The sequence below is a fragment of the Camelus dromedarius genome, chromosome 16 (genome assembly GCF_036321535.1).
Source record: "Camelus dromedarius isolate mCamDro1 chromosome 16, mCamDro1.pat, whole genome shotgun sequence".
In the NCBI taxonomy this organism is placed as follows: Eukaryota; Metazoa; Chordata; class Mammalia; order Artiodactyla; family Camelidae; genus Camelus; species Camelus dromedarius.
The window spans coordinates 42904348-42928644 of record NC_087451.1 but is presented as its reverse complement, the minus strand read 5'-3'; the positions used below and the strand labels follow the sequence as shown (position 1 = coordinate 42928644).

General features: G+C 37.3%; 1 protein-coding gene across 9 annotated transcripts in view; it reads left to right on the top strand.

Moving 5' to 3' along the window:
* BRCA1 (BRCA1 DNA repair associated) overlaps positions 1 to 24297 on the top strand; it is a 53332-nt gene that overhangs the window by 18122 nt on the left and 10913 nt on the right. For 2 of the 9 annotated variants that reach the window (XM_010981838.3, XM_064495749.1), the window contains 10 exons: positions 306 to 411; positions 1367 to 1412; positions 2400 to 2476; positions 3095 to 6517; positions 6931 to 7019; positions 10088 to 10259; positions 14737 to 14863; positions 16507 to 16697; positions 19536 to 19837; positions 22098 to 22185. In XM_010981838.3, coding sequence (XP_010980140.2) covers positions 306 to 411; positions 1367 to 1412; positions 2400 to 2476; positions 3095 to 6517; positions 6931 to 7019; positions 10088 to 10259; positions 14737 to 14863; positions 16507 to 16697; positions 19536 to 19837; positions 22098 to 22185 — 4621 coding nt within the window. Of the gene's footprint in view, positions 1 to 305; positions 412 to 1366; positions 1413 to 2399; positions 2477 to 2695; positions 6518 to 6930; positions 7020 to 10087; positions 10260 to 14736; positions 14864 to 16506; positions 16698 to 19535; positions 19838 to 22097; positions 22186 to 24297 lie in introns of those variants that run through there. The other 7 variants (XM_064495751.1, XM_031468706.2, XM_031468703.2 and 4 more) reach the window with 7 other exon arrangements.

Here is a 24297-nt window from a genome sequence, read left to right as displayed (position 1 = left end):
CCCTTTCTATACTATAATATAAAGTATTAACTTCAAAATATGCTTTCCTTATCTTTAAAAATATTACACGGATAATACATACTTACTTTAGAAAAATTTAGAATGACAGAGAGAGGGAAAAGTATTCAAACCACACATAACTCATACATTCTGGTATGTAGTTTGCCAAGTATTTTTTCAAGTTGTCATAAATTTTAGCTAATTGATTATGGTCTGTTTGTTTCCATGGCCTTGAGCTTCTCTTAAGGAAGGAAAGCACAGAACTGGCCGTTAATTAGTTGATCGTTTTTTACTGTACTGCTTAGCAGGAAACCAGTCTTGGTATACAACTCTCTAACCTTGGAATTGTGAGATCTCTGAGGACAAAGCAGCAGACACAGCCTCAGAATAAGTCTGTCTACATTGAGCTGGGTAAGAGTCTCAGATTTTTAAATTTAGAGTAATAGTTACTGGGTTCTTTGAGAGTTTTACTAAAACCTTGGTCATAATTTATGCAATGGCTGGGAGCTTTAGGAAGTGAAAATTATTAAAATAATTTTACTAGTCTTATGGTGTGTTATAAATAATGTAAAAGATTCAGATCTCGCCTTGGAGAACCTTACTTTATAAAGAGAGCAAAGGAAAGGATGTCTGGTTGTAAGTTTGTATAAATACACTCTGGAAAGATGGAGAGAAGGGACAAGAAAGAACTTGATGCGTGGGCTACAGCACTTGGAGGGATCTAACGTAAATTGTACTAGACTGGAAATAATTTTAAGAACAGCTGAGCTCAGTTCAAACAAGTCTATGTCTTCTCCTTTAGAATATATTTATAATTGAAAAGAGTGGCCCTCCTTTGGGCTTCCAAGCACCACCATACGTTTGCCATAGCACTTACCAGATTTCTCTTGTAATTACTTGTATGTCTTTTCCTCTTTCAAAAAGATCATAAGTTCCTAGACAACAAGTGATGCCTCGTAAAAATAATCAAAGTAATTATAATAGAGATTATTTAGGAGCACTTACTGTAGTCCAGGCACTGTTGTGTTTTACTTGTATAATTCATTTAAGATGCATGACAGACAGTGGTTACTATTGGAGTTATTTTACAGATGAGGAAATCAAGGCACAGAGCGGTTGAGAATTTTTGCCAAGGTTGTAAAGCTAGTAAGTGGCAGAGCCATGATTCAGACCTGAAAATTCTGGCTTCAAAGTCTGTGCCTACAACCACTTCTCTGTATTGTCTGACATATCTATAGATCGTTGTGCCTGCCATATAGTGGATGCTCAGTAAATATTTCTTGAACGAATATCTGTTTTGCAAGTACAGTTTAACCCTTTTGATGAAAATCCTTTTATTCATTTGTTATTTGGGGAATTTTTTTAGGATCTGATTCTTCTGAAGATACAGTTAATAAGGCAAGTTATTGCAGGTGAGTCAAAGAGAGCCTTTTTCTGTAAAGCTGGCATTTTTATACTTTGTTAATATTAAGGATTGGAATTTAGGCTTGAATCATGGCATTGGAATAGATCTTAAAGATCATCTGCTATAATCTCATTTTATAGCTGAGAAAAGACCCTTTTTGTTTGTTTGGTTTCTTAGTAGTTTGAAAGTGTTTAAAGTAACAGTAGAATTCTGTACAGACTTGCTTCCAGCAGATAGTTGTGCTCTGGCTTATTTCCTTGTGTATGGTAGTGCTGACAACAGTGGTAATTGTGACTGTTGGAAATATTAGATTTTTTCATTTTCAATTCTTTCCTTCCTCTGTTCTTTTAATTCCGTCTGTTCCTCCAACGTTGTCTACATAAATTAAACCATATCTACAAGCAGTCCCCAACTTGGTTACCTGTCAAACTGCTTTCCTTAGGAATTGTTGCTTGACCCTAAGATCCATGATGGCTTAGTCTAAACTATGATGGTGTCATTGCCAATCAGATTTTGTTTGCAAATGACTTTTTCCTAATCTCTCAATTGGAAGAAAATGGTTTTTAGCCTGATAAAGAAGCACAGAAGGCAGTGTTGCAAAGTGGTGCGTTCTTTGCGTTCTGCTGGAATGTCTGTCCCATCCCAGGGCTCCCTTTGTTTAGATATCTTTGCTCTTGTATTCTCATTGAGATATACTTTAAGTTTTGTTAGTTTTTTCTTCACTCTCTTTTAGCTATTGTTTGGTTGTTGTTTAAATTTTGGTTCTCTTTTGTATGTCCACAGAGCAATGTTCTGTACTATTGCTCTGATTTTTGTGACTGTATGTTCTCAATCTTTGACCATTTCATTTTCACTAGAAGTTGCTAAAGGAGAATACAGATTTCAGAAAGTGAATCAAATTGATCAGCTTACTGCAGCTTTACCTAACTCATTTTTTCAACTGTGTGAGCATATAGCTAATGTTTCTCACTAAAGCTTCTGCTTTTCCCTATAGTGTGGGAGACCACAAATTATTAGAAATCACCCCTCAAGGAACCAAGGCTGAAACCAGTGTGAATCCTGCAGAAAAGGGTAATGGCAAGTCTTCCAACTTAACAGGCACTGAAGAGAGAATGAGTAGATACAGTACTGTAATTAGATTATTCTGAAGACCATTTGGGACATTTATAATTCACAACATCTCTTGGCAGAGTTAGGATATTGATCTTTCTCAGGTATCATGGTACAGCCTGATCTATTTCAATGGCACTAGACTGATATGGTTCTAATAGTAGCCTATGTAATTGGTTGTTGCCTTTTACTTTTAATTGATGTGTTTGTATTTTGTATTTTACATACTGGTATTTAGATATAGGGAGTATGAGTCTGAAGATACAACAGTCTGATACCCAGACTGTGCTTTTAATTCACTGTTAGAGGTTAGGGAAATAGGAGGTGTGGTTTATGAGCTGGGAGAATTATGAAATTAAAATTTTAATTATCTTGAGTGGAAGTAATGAGAATCTAGATAAATGGGAATTAAGCAAAAGAATGTGAGTTACATCTTCAGTATACTTGTTAGTGAGGTTAGTTTCTCTAAAAATATTCAGTTTCTTCACACACACACCCTAAGTTGTATTAAGTACATATTTTTTCACGAAAATTCTGTTTTTAAGCAACTTGGGTGGTGGTTGTTGTTTTTTTTTCCAGCTGCTTGTGAATTTTCTGAGGACATAACAAATACTGAACGTCATCGATCCAGTAACAAAGATTTGACCACCACTGAGAAGCATGAAACTGAGAAGCATCCAGAAAAGTATCAGGGTATTTCTGTTTCAAACTTGCATGTGGAGCCGTGTGGCACAGATACTCATGCCAGCTCATTACAGCATGAGAACAGCAGTTTATTACTCACTAAGGACAGAATAAATGTAGAAAAGGCTGAATTCTGTAATAAAAGCAAACAGCCTGTCTTAGCAAGGAGCCAACAGAGCAGATGGGCTGAAAGTAAGGACACATGTAATGATAGGCAGACTCCCAGCACAGAGAAAAAGGTGGTTCTGAATGCCGATCGCTTATATGGGAGCGAAGAACTGAATGAGCAGAAACCTGCATGCTCTGACAGTCCTAGAGATTCCCAAGATGTTCCTTGGATAACACTGAATAGTAGCATACAGAAAGTGAATGAGTGGTTTTCCAGAAGTGACAAAATGTTACCTTCTGATGACTCACATGAAGTGGGGCCTGAATCAAATACTGAAGTAGCTGGTGCAGTGGAAGTTCCAAATGAAGTAGATGGCTATTCAGGCTCTTCAGAGAAAATAGACTTAATGGCCAGTGATCCTCATGGTGCTTTAAAATGTGAAAATGAAAAAGTCCACGCCAAACCAGTAGGGAGTAATATTGAAGATAAAATATTTGGGAAAACCTATCGGAGGAAGGCAAGCCTCCCTAACTTGACCCACAGAGCTGAAGATCTAATTCTAGGAGCATCTGTTCTAGAGCCTCAGAAAACACAAGAGCGCCCCTTCACAAATAAACTAAAGCGTAAAAGGAGAACTCTACCAGGTCTTCATCCTGAGGATTTTATCAAGAAAGTCGATTTGGCCGTTGTTCAAAAGGCTCCTGAAAAGATAATTGAGCGAACAGACCAAACAGAGCAGAATGGTCATGGGATGAATATTACTAGTAATGGTCATGAGAATGAAACAAACGACGATTACGTTCAGAAAGAGAAAAATGCTAACCCAACAGAATCATTGGGAAAAGAATCTGCTTTCAAAACTAAGGCTGAACCTATAAGCAGCAGTATAAGCAATATGGAACTAGAATTGAATACCCATAGTTCAAAAGCACCTAAGAATAGGCCGAGGAGGAAGTCCTCTACCAGGCAGATTCATGCACTTGAACTAATAGTCAATAGAAACCCAAGCCCACCTAATCACACTGAACTACAGATTGAGAGTTGTTCCAGCAGTGAAGAGATGAAGGAAAAACATTCTGACCAAATGCCAGTCAGGCACCGCAAAAAGCTTCAGCTCACGGGAGATAAAGAACCTACAACTGGAACCAAGAAGAGTAACAAGCCACATCAACAAATAAATAAAAGACTTGTCGGTAACACTTTTCCAGAACTAAATTTAACAAACACACCTGGTTTTTTTACTAACTGTTCAAGTTCTAATAAACTTCAAGAGTTTGCCAATCCTAGCCTTCAAAGAGAAGAGAACCCAGGAGCAATTCAAGTATCGAACAGTACCAAAGACCCCAAAGTTCTGATATTAAGTGGAGGGAGAGGTTTACAAATTGAAAGATCTGTAGAGAATACCAGTATTTCCTTGGTACCTGAAACTGATTATGACACTCAGGACAGTGTCTCATTACTGGAAGCTGACACCTTAGGGAAGGCAAAAACAGCACCAAATCAATGTGTGAGTCTCTGTGCAACAACTGAAAACTCCAAGGAACTTATCCATAGTTGTTCTAAAGATACTAGAAATGCCACAGCAGGCTTTAAGGATCCATTGGGATGTGACGTTAATCACACTCAGGAGGCAAGCATGGAAGTGGAAGAGAGTGAACTTGATACACAGTATTTGCAGAATACGTTCAAGGTTTCAAAGCGTCAGACATTTGCTCTGTTTTCAAATCCAGGAGATTCAGAAAAGGAATGTGCAACAGTCTATGCCCACTCTGGGCCCTTAAGGGAACAAAGTCCAAGAATCACTCTTGAATGTGGACAAAAAGAAGAAAATCAGAGAAAGAGCAAGTCTGAAATCAAGCATATGCAGGCAGATCATACAACTTTGAACTTTCCTGTGGTTGGTCAAAAAGATAAGCCGAGTGATTATGCCAAATATAGCCCAAAAGGAATATCTAGGCTTTGTTGGCCATCACAGCTCAGAGACAATGAATCTGAGTTCATTATTGCAAATAAACATAGGATTTTACAAAACCCATATCTTATAACATCACTTTCTCCTAACAGGTCATCTGTTAAAACTATGTGTAAGAAAAACCCATCCGAGGAAAAGCTTGAGAAATGTGTCATATCACCTAAGAGAGTGATGGGAAACGAGAGCACCATTCAAAGTACAGTGAGCGCAATGAGCCAAAATAACATTAGAGAAAGCACTTTTAAAGAAGTCAGCTCAAGCAGTGTCAATGAAGTAGGTTCCAGTACTAATGAAGTAGGTTCTAGTATTAATGAAGTAGGTTCCAGTGGTGAAAACATTCAAGCAGAACTAGGTAGAAACATGGGTCCTAAATTAAATGCTATGCTCAGATTAGGTCTTTTGCAACCTGAAGTCTGTAAGCAAAGTCTTCCTGTAAGTAATTGTAAACAACCTGAAATAAAAAGGCAAGGAGAAAATGAAGGCATCTTTCAGGCTGTTAATGCCAACTTCTCTCCATGTCTAATTTCAGATAACCTAGAACAACCTATGGGAAGCAGTCATGCTTCTCAGGTTTGTTCTGAGACACCTGATGACTTGTTATATGATGACGAAATAAAGGAAAATACCAGCTTTGCTGAAAGTGACATTAAGGAAAGATCTGCTGTTTTTAGCAAAAGTGTCCAAAAAGAATTTAGAAGGAGCCCTAGCCCTTTAGTGCATACGCATTTGGCTCAGGGTCACCAAAGAGGGGCTGGGAAATTAGAGTCCTCAGAAGAGAATGTGTCTAGTGAGGATGAAGAGCTTCCATGCTTCCAACACTTACTGTTTGGTAAAGTAACCAATACACCTTCTCAATCTGCCAGACATAACACTATTGCCACAGAGAGTCTATCTAAGGAAACAGAGGAGAACCTAGTATCATTGAAGACTAGCTTAAACGACTGCAGCGACCAGGTAACGTCTGCAAAGGCGTCTCAGGAACGTCACCTTAGTGAGGATGCGAGATGTTCTAGTAGCCTATTTTCTTCACAGTGCAGTGTATTGGAAGACTTGACTGTTAATACAAACAGCCAGGATCCTTTCTTGATGTTTGACCCTCCTTCCAAACAAGCTGAGCATCAGTCTGAAAACCAGGAAGTTCTGAGTGACAAGGAGCTGGTTTCAGATGATGACGAAAGGGAAGCTAGCCTGGAAGAGGATTACTGCCAAGAAGAGCAGAGTGTGGATTCAGACTTAGGTATTGGATCCAGGTTTTTGTGTTTAGCCCCGTCTGTTTTATAGAAATGAGCTAAATGTTTATGCCTTTGGGGGAGCACATTTTACGAATTTCCAAGTGCAATGAAAGTAACGGCTTCTTAAACTTTAAACCTGTTCCTCCCAAGGTGTTTTTCCTTAAAAGTCCTTCACCTAGCCAGAACATCTTCTCTATTTGAATAAGATTTAATGCCCTAATTATTGGTGGACTTGCTTCTGGTTTCCATTCTTGTGATTTCCAAGAGGAAATCCGGGTGTCCCAAAACAAAGAGTGTAATCATTTTGTGTGATGTGAAAGTGAGGTCTGTCCTGCCAATAGGAAGAAACAGGAGCTACAAGTTAAAGTATTGGCTGTCTGTCTTTACACCTGAATCTCTATTTTTATTATCATTTAAGGTGAAGCAGCATCCGGGTATGCAAGTGAAACAAGCTTCTCTGAAGATTGTTCAGGGCTGTCTTCTCAGAGCGGTATCTTAACCACTCAGGTAAAAAGCATATGTGGATGTGTGTGTGGTGTTCTCTGCATTCAGTAGTATGCATCCCCCATTCTTACATTTGCTTAAATCATCCCTTAGAATTAATGGTATAACTGTTGTGTGTGGGACCTTGTCTCCTCAAATTAGATTCTAAGTACCCAGGTGGAACACATGCCACCTTCTGTTTCATACACACACACACATACGTACCAGCATGCTCTCTGCAAAGCACTAAATATTGAATTTAATGAATAAGCTAATCCTTCAAAACCCATTTGTTCTATAAGCAAAAACAAGTCTAGAGCCTTCCACTGTTTTGTGGATTTTTTGTTTTGTTTTTTGTTTTTTCTCTTTTAATTGGCTAGTTACTTGTTCTTTACTGCCTATAAGTCATCTTTTTTCTTTCAAAAAGTACAGTTTTTTTACTTCCTGTACTTAGTGGTCAATATCCAATATTTTGGTTACTTATGAGGGGATAACAGCTTTGTTGTATCTATGGCATTTGGTAACATGAATATTTCAGTACTCCAGGCAGAATAGTCTCCTAGAAAAAGTACTCTCTATCACAACATCTAAAAATTAACATCATCTTCCTCACAGAACCTGGTTCTGTCTCCTAATTTTTATATTGCAGAAGTGGCACCAAATTTTTCAAAGTTCTCATATTCAAAAATTCAGGCTCATCTCAGCTTATTTTTTCAGAATGTGAGCACAGTGATTGCTGGTGGTAATACTGGTGAGAGTTCTGTGCCTGGCTGTGTTACTCTAGGCAATTTACATATCACCTTGGAACTGTAATATGCACATTCTTAAAATGGAGATAATCTGGACCAGCAGTTTCTGATTCTGTCTTCCTTAGCCATATTGTATAATATTGGACGTTCAATAAACTACCTTCTTGTTCTTTATATTTTTGATCTTATTCCTAGGGATATATGTCTATTTGTTCAAGATTCACTTTGTAAAGTGTTTTTAATCAAGCATCTACCCAAAACAGAGCCAAAAATCAGATTTCAGGGCTAACTTAAATCTAGAATAGTGCCGACAAGCAAAAGATTAAGGAAGGATTCCTCCCATTAAGGAGGGTCAGGTATTCCTCTTCGGTATACTACTGCATTAGCAGTATAAACAGAAGTAGTGAGGGATCATCTGTTCCTGCTGGGACATGTATTATTGGCAGGGACTTCCGAAGGAGACACTCAAGCTGGACCTTGAAAGATGAGAATTTCTCCAGGTGGAAAAAGAAGGGAGGCGGTAATCGAGGCAAAGGCACAGAGGCATGAAATGCCCAGGAAGCACAGAGTTGTCCCATGTGACTGGAAAACAGGGCCTATGGGTGGTTTGGGAGAGAAATAAGAGAGGAGATCAGGCTGTGAAGGCTCTTTTGGATGCTGTGCTTAGGAATTTGGAATTTATCCTGAAGGCAATAGTGAGTAATAATTGTACAGTATTCAGAAAGGGTCAACTTAGTATCTGAACAGTGGTATACTACTAAGATCCTATGGAAAGAGAGACATGATAAACATGTCTTTTAGGGAACTTTAGCTGTATTAAAAGTAGAGATCAGAGTAGCATAGTGGCATTAGAAAAGAAAAGTAGGGCTAATTCAAGAAACATTGAAGAATTAGAATCAAGAAAACTTGGTAACCAGTTTGAGTTTAGTCTCCCAAATGTATCTGGCCAATTGCCTACAGGGGAATTTGTCTAAGTTATAAAGTCATTGCTTTGGGAAAACCCAAAGGAAAGTTATCTAACTAGAATTCTCCCATTACTGTTTTGTTTTTTTTTAATTTTTTAATTTTCTAACCTATTTATGGCCACATAGAAGTTAGATGTGATGGTTATGACAGTAGTGACTAAAACAGCTTCTGAAGCTTATCAGATGGATATCCATGTTTGGTTTCATTCCAGATTTACTGAGGCAGCCCCTTGGCTAGGGTTTGATCGGTGCTGGAACTACTCACAAGCACCACGTGGTGGCAATGGCGCTGTTGTGGACACTGGCAGCAGAGCAGTCTCAGCGTAGCAAAGGAAGCCTTTGTGGAGCAGGGAATACATTTCCTGGTTATAAAAAAAAACTCCTGAAAACCGAGAACTCAGTGTAGCAGGAGAAAGTAGATGGCTTGTTTTTAGTAGAGGGCACAGTCATTTCAAGGATCACAAGAAAAAGAAACAGGGTGAAACAATCTGTGTTTCCCTGGGGTTTGCTGACAACCATGGATGCTCCTGAAAGTAATGAAGAAATGTATATTTTGGAGAGCTCCTTACTTAACAAATACTTTGCTTATCAAAAACCTTAGACTTAGCAGATTTCTTCTTCACACGGAGAAATAAACAGCAGGAGCCCCATAAGCAAGAGGAGCCCCTTACCTTGAATTGAAAAGAATAACTGGCCTTACGGACTTTCCAAGGGCTTTTTCTGTTGGATACTTCCTCTAGCAGGTTCTTCTCTGTAACAGTGTCTAGGTACTCTATCCCCATCCATCTAGAATGGCAGCACCTGGAGGGCTGTATCCCCATCGCCAGGACAGTGACTGGCACATAATAGATGGTCAACAAATAGTTGAACAAATAGAGAAATTAATGAAATAGCTCTTTGCTCTTTCTATTGGAAACTAAATGTTCAAAGAATCCCAGAAAAGAAAGAGACCTTACAAGCCAGAAATGAGACAAATCTCTTAGGAGTCCTACAATACCAAATTTTTGAAACACAGCCTGAGGAAAATGTCAGCAGAATCATGCTAAGTTTAAATATTAAAAGTGTTTAAGTATCTTAATTATTTTTTCACTCCCTAGCTTTAAAAGAAAACCAACTGCAAAAAGACATCACAATAAATCAAACCTCTTTGGGAGCATTTGAGGAATTTCTTCTCCCCCTCCAACATCATTCTGAAATACTTCCATGGGCATTAATTGCATTAATATAGTCAGATTAAAAGGTGTTCAGCCAGAACTCATAATGCCATATGAGGTGATTTTAGTTCCCATGAGAAAATTAATTGGTATGACATATTCTTGCTTTCTGACAAGTTTCTAAAAGAGTGCAACTTTCTCGGTGTCGTCTCCTGTCTCTGCAGCAGAGGGATACCATGCAAGATAACCTGATAAAGCTCCAGCAAGAAATGGCCGAACTGGAAGCTGTGTTGGAGCAGCACGGGAGCCAGCCTTCTCGCAGCTCCCCCTCCCTTGTAGCCGATTCTTGTGCCCCTAAAGACCTGCTAAATCCGGAACAAAACACATCAGAAAAAGGTTTGTAATATTGGCCAAACTCGTTAACTTAAGCAAAGTTCTACCCCTTCCTAAGCCTTTACCTCCTGAAAAGTGTGGACCCAGCTCCAAGACTTGATGATCTTTGCTCCGCGTGTATTTGCTGAGTCACTCCATGGGTAATCTTAGAGCCTGGGTCCTAGTCCCTGCTCACAACTAATTCACCTTCACAAGGACCAAGACAGTCATGAAGTGTCGTCGTCTGAGTATCCACAATGAAGAGATGCTATGGGGAGCGCATAGGAAGCAGTGTGTCACGGGAGAGATTGGAAATAGGTAACACCATCATTTTAAAAAGCTTAAAAAAAAACCAGACATGTTTCTGATAATGCTGGTGTCAAATCACAAAGCCTTATTTAATGATGTGCTTTCTGGTTTATAGAGAGAAAGGTCCTGTACTTCAGGAACTGCACCTTGATCCACAGGAAGCCCAATTATGAGTAGAGACAGGTTTATAACAGCATTACAGTCATCAGCAAGGTCAGATGGACCTCTGAAAGGAGGCGTTTGGAGTTACCGGGCAGGTAGAGTTGTTCTGAGCTGACTCCCTATAAAAAGTGAGCACTGAGCTGAGGAATAACCTGGCATAAATAAAGTGAGATGAAAATTTGAGTTTTCATTGGAAAAAGCCCTGTAAAGACAACACATCAGGCTGGCCTTTAAAATAGGGACAAAGGGGCTGGGTATAGCTCAATGGTAGAGCTCATGCTTAGCATGTAAGAGGTCCTGGACTCAATCCCCAGTACCTCCATTTTAAAAATGTCTATATAAGTAAATACATAGGAGCAAATATGAGAGAGGGCTCTGGGCAGAGGCCTGTGTTCCAGAGAGGAGCTGTGCTTAGGAACTGGCAGGTGTGGTGAGCGCCTCCCAAAGTGTTCTTCACAGTAGTGTTAAATTTCTTTCTTCGTCGCTGCCTTCCCCAGTCTTACTGGGGACCAAAGGGCCTTCCTTTGAGTCTTTCTAGGAACTCAAGTCTCAATTATTCAGTAAAGTGGCCTTGGTCCCAGAGTGTGCCTTGCAGTGTTTTTATGTTCAGAGAAAAACAGTAGCTCATGCATAGAAGCTAGGAACTCTGTTGCTATGGCAGTGGTTCAAAATGTATTTCCTTAAATGCTTTCTTTGTAAGTCTGTCTTCATTTAGTTCATCTACCAGTAATGAAGCCCAAAATCTTGTCCCCAGCACAATTTTCTTCTTTGGTGCTTTCACCATCTTCAGTCTAAAAACAGACTAGACTTTCAATCTTAATGCACTAGATATAAAATGTTATTGTCTGGCTTTGAATATATGTGTAAATCTACTATCTCTTCTTTGAGAGGGGAGTGTTTATTTTTTACTGAAATCTGTACACAAAATGTTTCTCTGTGGCTTCTTTTTTTTCGTAAATGCTATATTTTTATATACATTATTTTACTATGGATTTGAAAACCTCTTTGAAAATTTCTTCTGAATCTGTATAAAACATTTTGTTAAGAAAGAGCTTTTACTCCGTCCTTTGTAGTAAACTTATTCATTGGTCTGCTTTCTCATGAAATTATAACATCCTCAGAATTCTGAGGTTGGTGGGTAAATGTTGAGAGGAGGGAGGAGAGGCTTTTGAGAGTGTCCTCATTTTAAAAAATTCCCTCTCATTCCATAGAGAGTGTCTGCTGTGACCACTTACATTTGCATAACTTGAATATGTTGTTCAAATTGCTCAAATGTTACTTCTTAATGAGATCTCCCATACCCGTGATGTCTCTGACTTTTCCAGCCCCCGGTTTACCCTGTTATACTGTTAATTTTATAATAGTCCTTGTTAGCTTTTAACAGTATGTAATCTGTTTTGCATATTGTTTAGAGTTCCTCCTTATCTTCCACCAGAATGTAGGCTCCATGTGGGCAGAAAACCCTTACACTTGTCCTAGAACACAGTAGGTGCTCAGTAAATATTTTATTTTTTAAAAAATAAATATTTTAATTTACATGATTAAAACTCTGAAACCCACTCCAGAGTTACTGAAAGAGTTCTGGAGTTTTATGGCTTTAATTCTAAAACATTTTGAGCATGAACTTAATGCCAGCTCAAGTTTTATGCCTTTTTCCCTTTTAAATTGGTGTAGTCTTCCTGAAATTCAAGCAAACTTATTAATCCTGGAAAAAGAAGTTTTGTTTACCTTCAGCTATACTAAAGTAACTTATTTTTTAAGTAAATGTTTTATTTTTGAATAACTTCAGATTTACAGAAAAGTAGCAATGGTAGTTCAGAGAGTTCCTACAGGAACTCTACCCTCTACTTAGTTTCAGTTTCCCCTAATGTTGTCATCTTACATTACCTGGTACTTTTGTCAGAACTAAGAAACCAACATTGGTACATTACTAGTAATGAGTGAAACTCTAGATTTAATCAGATTTCACCAGTTTTTATTTTTTAAGATTTAGTATTCTTAAAGATGATGAAAGCCCCTTTTCCAGGGTCTTTACGTCAAATGTTCTGCCCTCAGCCTAGATCTGCCCTCCTGTTTATCTAAGTAAGGGTCATTCCCAAGCCTGGATAATATCGTGCAAATGTGTATACTTAGCCGTTATAAATTATGTGTACCTCCGTCTGCAGGTAAAGCTATTTCATATCAGGCACTCTTTTTTTTTTTCCTTCTCATGGATTACCTGTCATTCACAAAGCAGACATTAGCATTTGTAAGATCACAGTCCATTACAGCCAAAGTGATTTTCAGACACATCTGAGCTTTTCTGTCCCACAGTACGTTGATTCCTGGAAGCTTATAGTTTATCATTTCTCAATATCTCTTTCCTCCCTCTTCAATGTCTTTTCCTTTGATTCTTCCCAATATTTTGCATGATGCTTATTAGCACATAATGGACAATCAGTAAACTCATTAAATGTTTGGTCTGGCCCATATTCCATACCCATGAAGAATATAACATATTAAGATTTACAGATGAAGGAATGATTTCAGGGGGACTATGGTACTGTTCCAATACTTGGGCTCCAAATCCCTGCATTTATGAAACAAAGATTAAGGAAAAAGAAGAGCAGAAAAGTTTTTTCCCTGTGTTTTTTAAGTACTATTGAGTTATTGAATCCTCTCAGGTTAGCTTTGTAGTTTGGGCCCCATTAAGTATTCAGGTGATGGAATGACTTATTAAGATCTGTCTTTGTATCTAAGGCCTTCCCCTCCCTGCCCTTTCACTTTTGTTTTTTTAACCCTTTCCAGTGGTTAATTCTGTTTTGTGTGATTCCTTAGCGACACATTACCTTTTATCAATGATCACCCTATATTGGGGGGTGGGGGTGATACCTATATTTAAAAACTTTACATACCACTTAAAAGAAAAACCTGCTGGTTCATAATTAGACCCTTCTTCCTTTCAGCACCTTATGGTAGCTCCAGGCAGAGTTCTTGTGTTCCTAGAAACTCACAGGTTCAGAAAAGATGACTATAAAGGAAACTATAAATAATGTATTTGAGGATTAATTCAGGAAATCAATGATCCCCCCCCCAGGGTACCCAATGTCTTAAAAAATAGTTTAATTAATACAGCCCTTTGTTTGCAATTTTTCTGCCTTGATTTATGGAGTTTGGCTTTTCTAATAAAATCTCAAAATAAATTACAGTTGTCAGTGACTTTGTAATGGATAGAAGATGTTTGTAATTTTTAAGTATTTGTTTTTACTTTTTAAATATTTCTGCCTTTAAACGACTTCCTAGAAAGCAGTGGCACAATAACACATTTGGCAGAATTAATAAATAAAAAGGATGTACTAACATGCCAGAACTTTGCCTTGGGTCTGTTCTGTGTTTTTTCTTTTCTTGTGCCATTTTATCATTAGTTCCACACATTACTTCCAGGTCCCTTATCAGTTGGTACCTTGGTTATTTTGTTTATATTGGTTTTTTGTTTGGTTTGGTTTTTAGTAATTGAAAATGTGAAGCAAAATGTCACCTGTTTTTCCTTTCTCATCTGACCCCTCCCCTCTTGTTTCTAGACACATGCAAAAGCTCAAACTCCCATCTGATACAGTCTTTGATGTAGGGGCAGTACGGATGGAAAGGGGGATGTGCTTTGTGCTTTCCAGTACTTTCTCTTCTCTATTATCTGAGGGGATTTAAGTATAATTTTGTTTGCTGCAGAGATAAAAATTCATTTCCTATTCTTGTTTCCTTATCATTCAGGGCCAAATATATATATTTTTTTTTTTTTTTTCAGCCTTGTCTCAGCAGGTTATCTTTATTTGCCCAGTCTTAAAGAGTTCCTTTTATTGTCATTATTTTTCAGTCATTTAGTTCCATTTGGTGCTGTGTCACTTGTGTTAATAAAAATATATTTGTTTAAAAACCAATTTGATTGTCACAGATTGCTACTTTTGAAAGAAAAAAATTGATAGTCTCACCTGAATTATCACCATCAGGACAAAGCAGTAAAGTAGATTTCTTTGTTTTCTCATTCCATTTAAAGCAGTATTAACTTCAGAGAAAAGTAGTGAATATCCTATAAGCCAGAATCCAGAAAGCCTTTCTGCTGACAAGTTTAAAGGATCTCTGGATAGTTCCACCAGTAAAAATGAAGAACCAGGAAGGGAAAGGTAAGAAATAATAAATGTCAAGTTTGGTAGCTAAGTAATGCCTGTACTTATATTAAACTCTTATTATTAATTCTTTTTCACTATACTTTCTCTAGTTTTCTGTACACAGATATTTCTTACCCCTCATTGCTCTAGGACACTTCTCTTGTTTAACTGCATATAATTTTTTTGGACCTAAACAAGGTATGAGCTACATGAGAAATGCATCGTAGATCCCTTCTGAAAGTTGGAATAAAATATAGAACTGAAATCTCAGCAGGCCTGGAGGCTGATGGTAGACTTCTCCAAGGCAGCCCTTGCCCTAATTGAAGTTTTTGCCTTCTGGAAAAGAGTTTAGCTATTGATTTACCCCAGAAAATATTCAAAATATCTTTCAGGAATGTCTATTCACATTACTATTGATATAAGACTGTGTAGCACTTGTATTTTTAAAAACACTTTACCTACTTCCTCATTTGATCTTTATAACAACACAGCCAAAGTAAAAGGACAAGTTCTGGGCTACTATTCCAAGTTGATAGTTCAGAAAGGAGTCTCAGAACTATTAAAAGTCACACATCTCACCACTCTAGGAAGGAAAAGAAATTAATATTTATCAAGTTCCTACCAAGTGTATGTATATTTTTGCTTATCTTTATGGGAATAGTGACAAGTCAATAATCTAATCACACATCTTTCCCAAGCCTGTTGAAGTGGACTGAGGATATATTTTTGAGGCTGGGATACTGGCCTGGTAGCTGTGACAGAGAATGAAAAGATCTAGACTCTGTAGGCACTAAACACATGTTTAGAGATAATGACCTCATTGCCATGCTGTAACCAATTGAGCTAACCACCCATTTTATATTCAGGCTAAATATTTCTCTTCCTCTTTCCCCTCCCCAGCGTACCCTGTAGAGACTTCTGTGAAAGAACTGACATCGATTGAACTTCCCTTCCTCTACTAGGCTATTTGAGAACAATTCAGGTCTTGCTAACCCTTAATCCATGGAGCCTAGCTTTAGTGCCTGACTCAGTAAACACCCAATAATTATTTGAATTAATTGTCTGGTCTCTGAGGTCCTTTAAATCTGTTGATAAGTATTTTATTCAGCAAAGTTTTAAACACCTAGAAGAGTAAAGGATTACTTGCTGAGTACATATGCTCTGCTAACAGTATTTTATAACTGGCTTTTGTTTTTAGAATGACTTTGGACATTGCAAAGGCAAGAGGCAGAAATGATTCTATGCATTTTGCTAAAATTGGGTAGGAAGAACGAGCGTAGCAATGTCAAAATTAATCAACTTTCTATTTTTACTAGAGAGCTGATTCTCACACATTCATTTGGCATAGTGTACAGAATTTGAGTGGCAGTGGATAATTTGGTGAAATTTGCTGACATGCTTTTAAACAGCTAGGAAATATACTGCCTCAGACCAGACCCTAAGGGGAGATGTTATATGTCAGCCCTGTTATATGTCTGCCCATGTTGGCAGACATCATGAATCCAGGCTCCTAGGCCGTCACTCATGTTCTTTTTGGCTGGGCATTCCCGATCTCTCTGACAGTGGGCAGTTTCACTTATGCCTTAGCCTCCCAGGAAGTATCACTAGTCCTTTCACAAGCTGTGGTGATGGTTTTCTCCTTTCATCTGTATTTCTAGGTCTTCCCCTTCTAGATCCCAGTCATCAGATAATAGGTGGTATACTCACAGCCACTCAAGGAGTCTTCAGAGCAGAAACTGCCAGTCTCAGAAGGAGCTCATTAAGGTTGTTGACGTGGAAGAGCAACAGCTGACTAAGTCTGAGGCCCAAGATTTAATGGAGCGGTCTTATATGCCAGGACAAGATCTAGGTAATATGTCATCTGCTCTGATGGAGAAAACACTTTTATTTTCCTCTGAATCTTACCTAAAGATATTCTGGTGAATCACCTTTCAGATGGTAGTAATCTATCATGAATGCATCTGTTATACTTAAACCCATTAGAAAAATAGCTTGAAATGTTAATCCAAGTTGAAAATTATTACAGCTGTTAATCTCTTAATATTGGTTTAACTCTTAACAGTTTTGAGGGTGGGAGGGTCTTGGTGCTCTCTAAATATTTTACTTCAACTATTAGATAAGAGTGCTAGGGCCCTAGGGTAAAGTTTTAGACTGTCCTTATTGAAAAATGAGTCAAATCTCTAAATTAAGTTCTTGTTTTATGAATTAATGAATATAAATCACTATATTTTTTATGTCTTATAAATCACTGTAACTGAATGGTGTGTTTTATGGCTTGTAAATCAAAGTTTTAATCTGTAAAGAAAGTTTTAAATTAGTCCTCAAAAACACATTATCATAAAAGGTACTCTCTGGCATCTAAATGTGGTATTTGGCCATGTTCACTAGGGTCATTTTAGGAATCTCATTCTTTTTAGCTATGCTTACTTGCTGATAGAGTGACATTTTCTGAAGTGTTTCAAGGGTGGCCTATTTTTAATTTGGTAATGATATCTGATGGTTTATTAAGTGAAAAAGTTAATGATATCATCGTGGATGAAGAAACAAAAATAGAATATTTGTCTCATTTTCAACCGTTTTTCCTTTCTTGAAAAAGTACTATATGTTCAATACCAGACAGTTGGAGAATATAAGGTAATAAAAAAGATATTTCAAACTACTTGTATTCTTGTCATTAGCAATAAAATATTGCTATATATCTTTAGTCAGTTTACTTAAACTTTATTTTTAAATATAAAATCATGATGAATATTTCTTAGCCATTTTCTTTAATGTATTAAGAACATGTCTCACTTTTTTTTTTAATTTAAAAAAAACATTATTTTGATTGTTTTTAGTCAACTATTTGTATTTGGCTTTTTTCAAAAAGCTTCAGTGATACAGGAAGTGCCAAAACATTCACAAGCAGCCCAAAGATTTAAGTATACATTTGATTTTATTTACAAACCAGATATAGACTCACAGACATAGAAAACAAATTATGTTACCAAAGGGGGAAGGGTGAAGAGGGATAAATTAGGAGTTTGGGATTAACAGATAACACACTACTATACATAAAATAGATAAACAGGACTTACTGTATAGCACAGGGAACTATATTCAGTTTCTTGTAATAAAAAACATTCATTGAGCTGTACACGTTTGATTTGTGCACTTTTCATGTCTGTGTTATGCTTCAATGAAAAGGTTTTTTTAAAAAATCTTTTTAAAGTATACATTTGAATCAAAACCATCCCCTAAGTCCATTTGCAGCAACATGGATGCTCCTGGAGAATGTCATTCTAAGTGAAGTAAGCCAGAAAGAGAAAGAAAAATACCATATGAGGTCGCTCATATGTGGAATCTAAAAAAAACAAAAACAAACAAAGCATAAATACAAAACAGAAACAGACTCATAGACATAGAATACAAACTTGTGGTTGCCAAGGGGGCGGAGGGTGGGAAGGCACAGACGGGATTTTAAAATTGTAGAATAGATAAACAAGATTATACTGTATAGCACAGGGAAATATACACAAGATCTTATGGTAGCTCACAGAGAAAAAAATGTGACAATGAATATATATATATATGTTCATGTATAACTGAAAAATTGTGCTCTACACTGGAATTTGACACAACATTGTAAAATGATTATAAATCAATAAAAAATGTTATATTGTTCAAAAAAAACCATCCCCTAAGAACTAAACTAGATAAAATAAATGACAGAAATTACAGAAAGCAGGCCTTATAATATTGCATTTAATGGAGTCTAAGATGCAAACATGTTTCATGTTAAGACTGAAATAGGGTAGCATCTTAAAAAAATCAATGGTTTTTTTTTAATTTTTAATTTTATTTTTAATTGTGGTAAAAAAAAAGACAAACCACATAAAATTTACCTGTTAAACATTTTTAATCTCTCAGTAGTGTTAAGTGTTCACTCATTATTGTATAGCAGATCTCTAGAATTTATTCATCTTGTAAAATTGAAATTCTATATACATTAAACAACAGCTCTCCATTTATCCTCTCTCCCCATCCCCTGGGAATCAACGTTTTACGTTCTAAGAGTTTCTACTTTGGACACCTCATATACGTGGAATCGTGCAGTTTTTATCCATGTTTGTAGCATGTGACAGGATTTTCTTCATTTTTAAAACTTGTTGTATGTATATACTACATTTTCTTTATCCATTTATCCACTGATAGACATTTGGGTTGCTTCCACCTCTTGGCTATTGTGAATAATGTTACAAAGAAAATGAGTATGTGCATTTCTCCATTTTGTTATAATTAAATGTTTGTAATTAAATGTAATAGGTGAAGAGTACTCCATTGGAGTGGATGTGGCATAATTTATTTAATCTCATTATTGGATATTTAGTTTGTTTCTCAAACCTTATTGTTAAAAACAATGTTGCAGTAAACATTTCTATGACTACACCTTTGCATACTTCTTTTAAGTCCTTGGGGTATATTTCTATTGACTGGTAGTATAAATACACGAGGCTTTTGCAACATAATGCCAAATTGGCCTTTAGAAAAGTTATGCCACCTTGCACTTCTGCCTACAGTGTTATTAGTGTACCCATTTTTCTCTTAACCTAACTTAATCTGTCTTTTTAATACTTAGCCGAGACTAGATGTTATCAGTCACAATTCACTGTTGTATAGATTAAACTTCTTTCCTCATTCCTTTCAGAGGGAACCCCTTACCTAAAATCTGGAATCAGCCTCTTCTCTGATGATCCTGCGTCTAATCCCTCTGAAGACAGAGCCCCAAACGTTTGCAGCATGCCATCGTCAACCTCTGCATTGAAATTACCCCAATTTCAAGTTGAAGAATCTGCTGAGAGTCCAGCTGCTGCTCATACTACTAAGACTGCTGGGTGTAATGTGAGGGAAGAAAGTGTGAGCAGGGAAAAGCCAGAAGTGATATCTTCACCAAAAAGAGGCAACAAAAGAATATCTATGGTGGCATCAGGCTTGACCCCAAAAGAACTTGTGAGTACATCCATTATGAATCTCCCTAATGATTGACACTTCATTAACATACTCAGATGGTTTTAAATGGTCCTCGCAATGGATAACCTATAGGAAGAAATCTAGCGAACAAGTTTATTTCTATGTAATTTAATTTCCATGACTAATTTCTGAAAATCTGTACTTAGATAAAGGTAGAGCATGGATTATTTTGTATACATTTACTGAAGTAAATAATTGTTAGGTATTAGCAGAAAGGTTATAGTTTGGGGTGTGATATAGAGCTTTTTAATTTTAATTTTTTTCTATCTGAAAAAGCAAGTAGATATAGCTCTGCTCCCCAGAAGGCATCCTTTCCCCTCCTTTGTTCACATCTGTGTGAAGTTACCACCATGATTAACTAAATTTAAACTGGTTCCAAGTGCATTGCCAGATAGTGACATTTTTCCAGTGTTTGTCTTTATCCTGGCTTGTAACACAGTTCTCTCATAGCTTGCCCTGTCATTTCTGCCCTACAATATCCCTCGGTATTAGGATTTTGACATCTCCTTGGGCCCCTCATGCCAGAAACAGAAATTGTTTCACATTGTGGAAAAATACCCATTAAAATATTAAGACCACTGAAACTTTTTTTCTGCCTGGATTGGGTGTAGATTTCAGACATCCTAGGACATTTACCTCCCTTGTAATTAATCACCATTGGTATCATTTTGTAATAAAATAATTGAATGAAAAAAATTTTTAAACCATGATAATACACCAGAGTATCAAATAGATTCAATAGTGGGTGCCATTCACTGCACACTAAGAAATGATTCAGTCATCCTTTAGTATCTTAATTAATCCTTCCTAAGATTAGAACCATTTCTCATCCTAGCTTTTCTATAGGTTAGCAGCTCAGCATAACCTTCTCTGTGGCCAGATGTGTCCCACTACTACAAGGGCAAAGTTAGCTGTGTCTGCCCTAGTAGATACAATGAGTAAATTCTCATCAGTAATGCCAGAATTCTCATCTCACAGCCATGTGCCCAGAACAACTACATAATTCATACCTGTGTCTGTTTATATTGCTCTTGATCATTTACCAACACATGTAGAATTCCCATTTATTCATTGAAAATTAGCATTCCCTATTCCTTTGTTTTGTGAGTTCAGCTTTTCAGAAAAGGCTAAAATGATCTAATCTTTCTTGCCATGGGCAATCCTGAGCTGCAGATTAGACTCTAAGTGGCTTGGGTACATGTTGTCTTTAAACAAGCAAAGAGGAAAACTTTTCCGCTCTATTCAGACTTGCTGAAGTGTGGTAAATTTATTATGAAAGCTGCTGACTGTATTACACATGATTAATTCTGAAGCCCATATTAAGATGATCTTTTCAGCAGTTGCTCTTCTGACTGAACACTGTTTCAAGGCTGGGATTTCAGCAATTAATCAGTTCAGAATTGCTAATGATCCTGGCAGAGGGCAGTGGCAAAAGGGGGAGGATGTCATTAGCTTCTCTTGCTTGCCTTTTTCAGTGCCCTGTGGCAGTATGGAGTGAGGCAGCATGAAAGAAAGATGGCCCAGCCTCCATTGCAGTATTGTGCTGCACATGAATATTGGTGTGGGTGGCGATGGCTAGTAAATGATGGCCCTTGGTAAACAAAGTTATTTACCAAACAGTAGCTACTAATTATGTCAATTGTCCATAATGTATCTGGTTAATTTCTTTGACTGCCTATTGATTTTTATTTGGTTGATAGATAATAGCTATAAGGCTCTAGATTTCTTTTGGGAAGAATCTGAGTCTCTTCTGATTCTTCTCAAGAGGATTTGATAGTTTTTGCACTAACCTTTGTAAGCATCTTGACTTGAATGTTTTGAAACTGTCAGCAGGTGGAATCCAGTTCTTAAGCCACATATGTGAGCATAACTTTCTGTAAAGGCTAGTTACCTCTCAGCTTATAAAGTGTAGGCTGATAAATCCAAATTATAGTAGAGTGTCACTCTGCAAAGAAACTGCCTTAGGGAGTCAAATGATATCTGTTATTAAAGGGAAAATTAATATTATTTTGAATCCTTGGTTATAATTCCATGTCTGCTAGCATAGACTATTTCAGAAATTCTTCATCTGATTTGTACGTAATTTTTATTAAGTAACTATTTTGAGAATTCAGGCATATTAGAATCAAAAAGATGTACTTTTTGTGATAAAAATGGAGATTCAAAGCTAGGATAACTAATACTCCAAGCTGTGTACTAGAGGTAATTTATTATAATATAATGTTTGATTTGATTTCAGATGCTTGTGCAGAAGTTTGCCAGAAAACATCACATCACTGTAACTAATCTAGTAACTGAAGAGACTACTCATGTCATTATGAAAACAGGTATACCAAGGGCCTTTACAGATAATGTGTTGCCTCTGTTGCATAAAACTACATGAAGAAATGGGAGTGCTTGTTAAGCATAGCGTGGATGATAGTCTTCCAATAGTTAATCAGTTATTACTTGATGAAAGAAAAATAATAATTTTTCTGTTTCTTGACCCCCTTTTATCTTTGGTTAAGATTGGCAAGTGGTGAGCCAGAATGATGAATCCCTTCTCCTAGTCCTCCCTGTGTGGACTACACTGTGTGCGGGCTTTCTGGTGAGGCAGAGCCCAAGTCCTGGAGGAACAAATGAGGCAAAGAGGGGAATGAGCAGAAGTGAGTCTTTCTCCACTCAGAATCTGGGTGGTTGGAAACCCTAGCTCCATGACCACTTCATATTGTCTCTCCACTCAAATACCTACTTTGAGTGTGCTTGAGTTTTTCAGGAAACAAGTCCAGTTATCAGCTCTGAGATAGCCTTGCATATGTAAAAGGAAGAAGAGAAGGGAAACATTCATTCATCATATACCTTCCCCTTTTTAAACCTTAAATATGACTTGCATGGTGATAACAGAGACCTTGGAGGCTTTTAGTTGACTGTAAGCTAAGTCTGACTAAACATTTCAGGGATGCTAACAAAGCTCATTTGGAATTGGGCCTTATTGATACAAGCCTGATGTCCAGAGCAGGTAGCTGACAATCCCGACCGCCCACCCTAGCCCCACTGTATTCCCTGCTGGAGCGACCACCTGGCAGGTGTGTGCTCTGTTTTGAGCACCATGCTTTCTTTTTATGCTGGTCACTGACAACTGAAGAGTGTTTATCCAGAGGTAGATGATGAGAATGGGGAAAAAGAATTCAAAGCAATGTCATTTGAAGAACAAACAAAGGAATGAGAAGACTTAAGGGAACAAGACAACTGTCTTCAAATATCTCAAGAGTTATTATCTGGAAGAGGAGTTAGACTCACTCATGGGTTCCAGAAGGCAAAGACTGGTGCCTGTAGCACACAGAAGATGCAGATTATAGCACAACTCTTAAGACCTCCCTAACAAAATGGGCTCTCTGGAAATGCAGTGGTCCTCTCCAGGATGTTTCTGTTTATACAGCTGCAGGTGCTTGAGCATAAGGTCCAGACTCCTTGGCAGGGGACACACTGACTTAGAATCTCTAAGATGTTAGGTTTCTACTGTATGAAGATCATACCACAGGGTCAGAGGATAATACTCACGGAAACCAGATGCTAAAATAAGGTACCATGAACTAAGTAAGTACTGTTTCAGAGATGTCATTAAATTTTAATATATCTTAAGCTATTGGTTTGGATCAAAGCTGCTGAAATGTGAAAAGAAAACTTTAAAATGCAAACTAAATCTGAAGTAGTTTAGTCTTTAAACCAAAGGCAATACAAGATTTGCTACTTTTAAACTAAAAATAAGCTAAAATTTCTGAGTTTAAAGCATATTATTAAATCAATCTTCACTGCAGTTAAACAAAAAGCTTTTAAAATTGTGAAGAAAGAAAAAAGCTTTTTAAAATTTGTGAAGAATTCTGTTAGGGAGAATTGCTACTGTTGCTACCACTGGCAGATGGCCTGCTGTGTTTAGGATTTAGTCAAATACATTTCTCCTGTTTAAACCTTAGTGTTCCTTCTTGAGTTTGCTTAGCTCTTCAGAAGGGCCTTCAAAACACTAAGAAATGAGCAGCCAAAGTGATTCTTCAGCTACTGTTTTCTGTAATACTTATGTTGAAAAGAGTAAAGCTATGAAAAGACTGTATTTTTCTGTCCCTCTCAGGGGAATTAGGAATTGGGGGTTAGGAATCCCCAGGTAGAAGTTCTGGGGGTGAGAAATCATCACTTACATTGACATTTCATATTTAGGATTTCAACAATACTGTTTTCTTCTTTCACTTATTGTCATCCAGTAAAGCAGATCTTCCCCGTTCACATGTATCAATACTATGAACATGGGTAATTCCTTAAGCACAATGACAGACATCTTTAGCTGGCCTTGGCATCCAGAAGATAGCGCAGACATTTCCTGTGGTCTCAACTTCATATCAGCCTTTTCTAGGCTTCCAAAGATCCACACCTGCTGGTTACAATTACGGGGTGCTTCCAACCTCTCA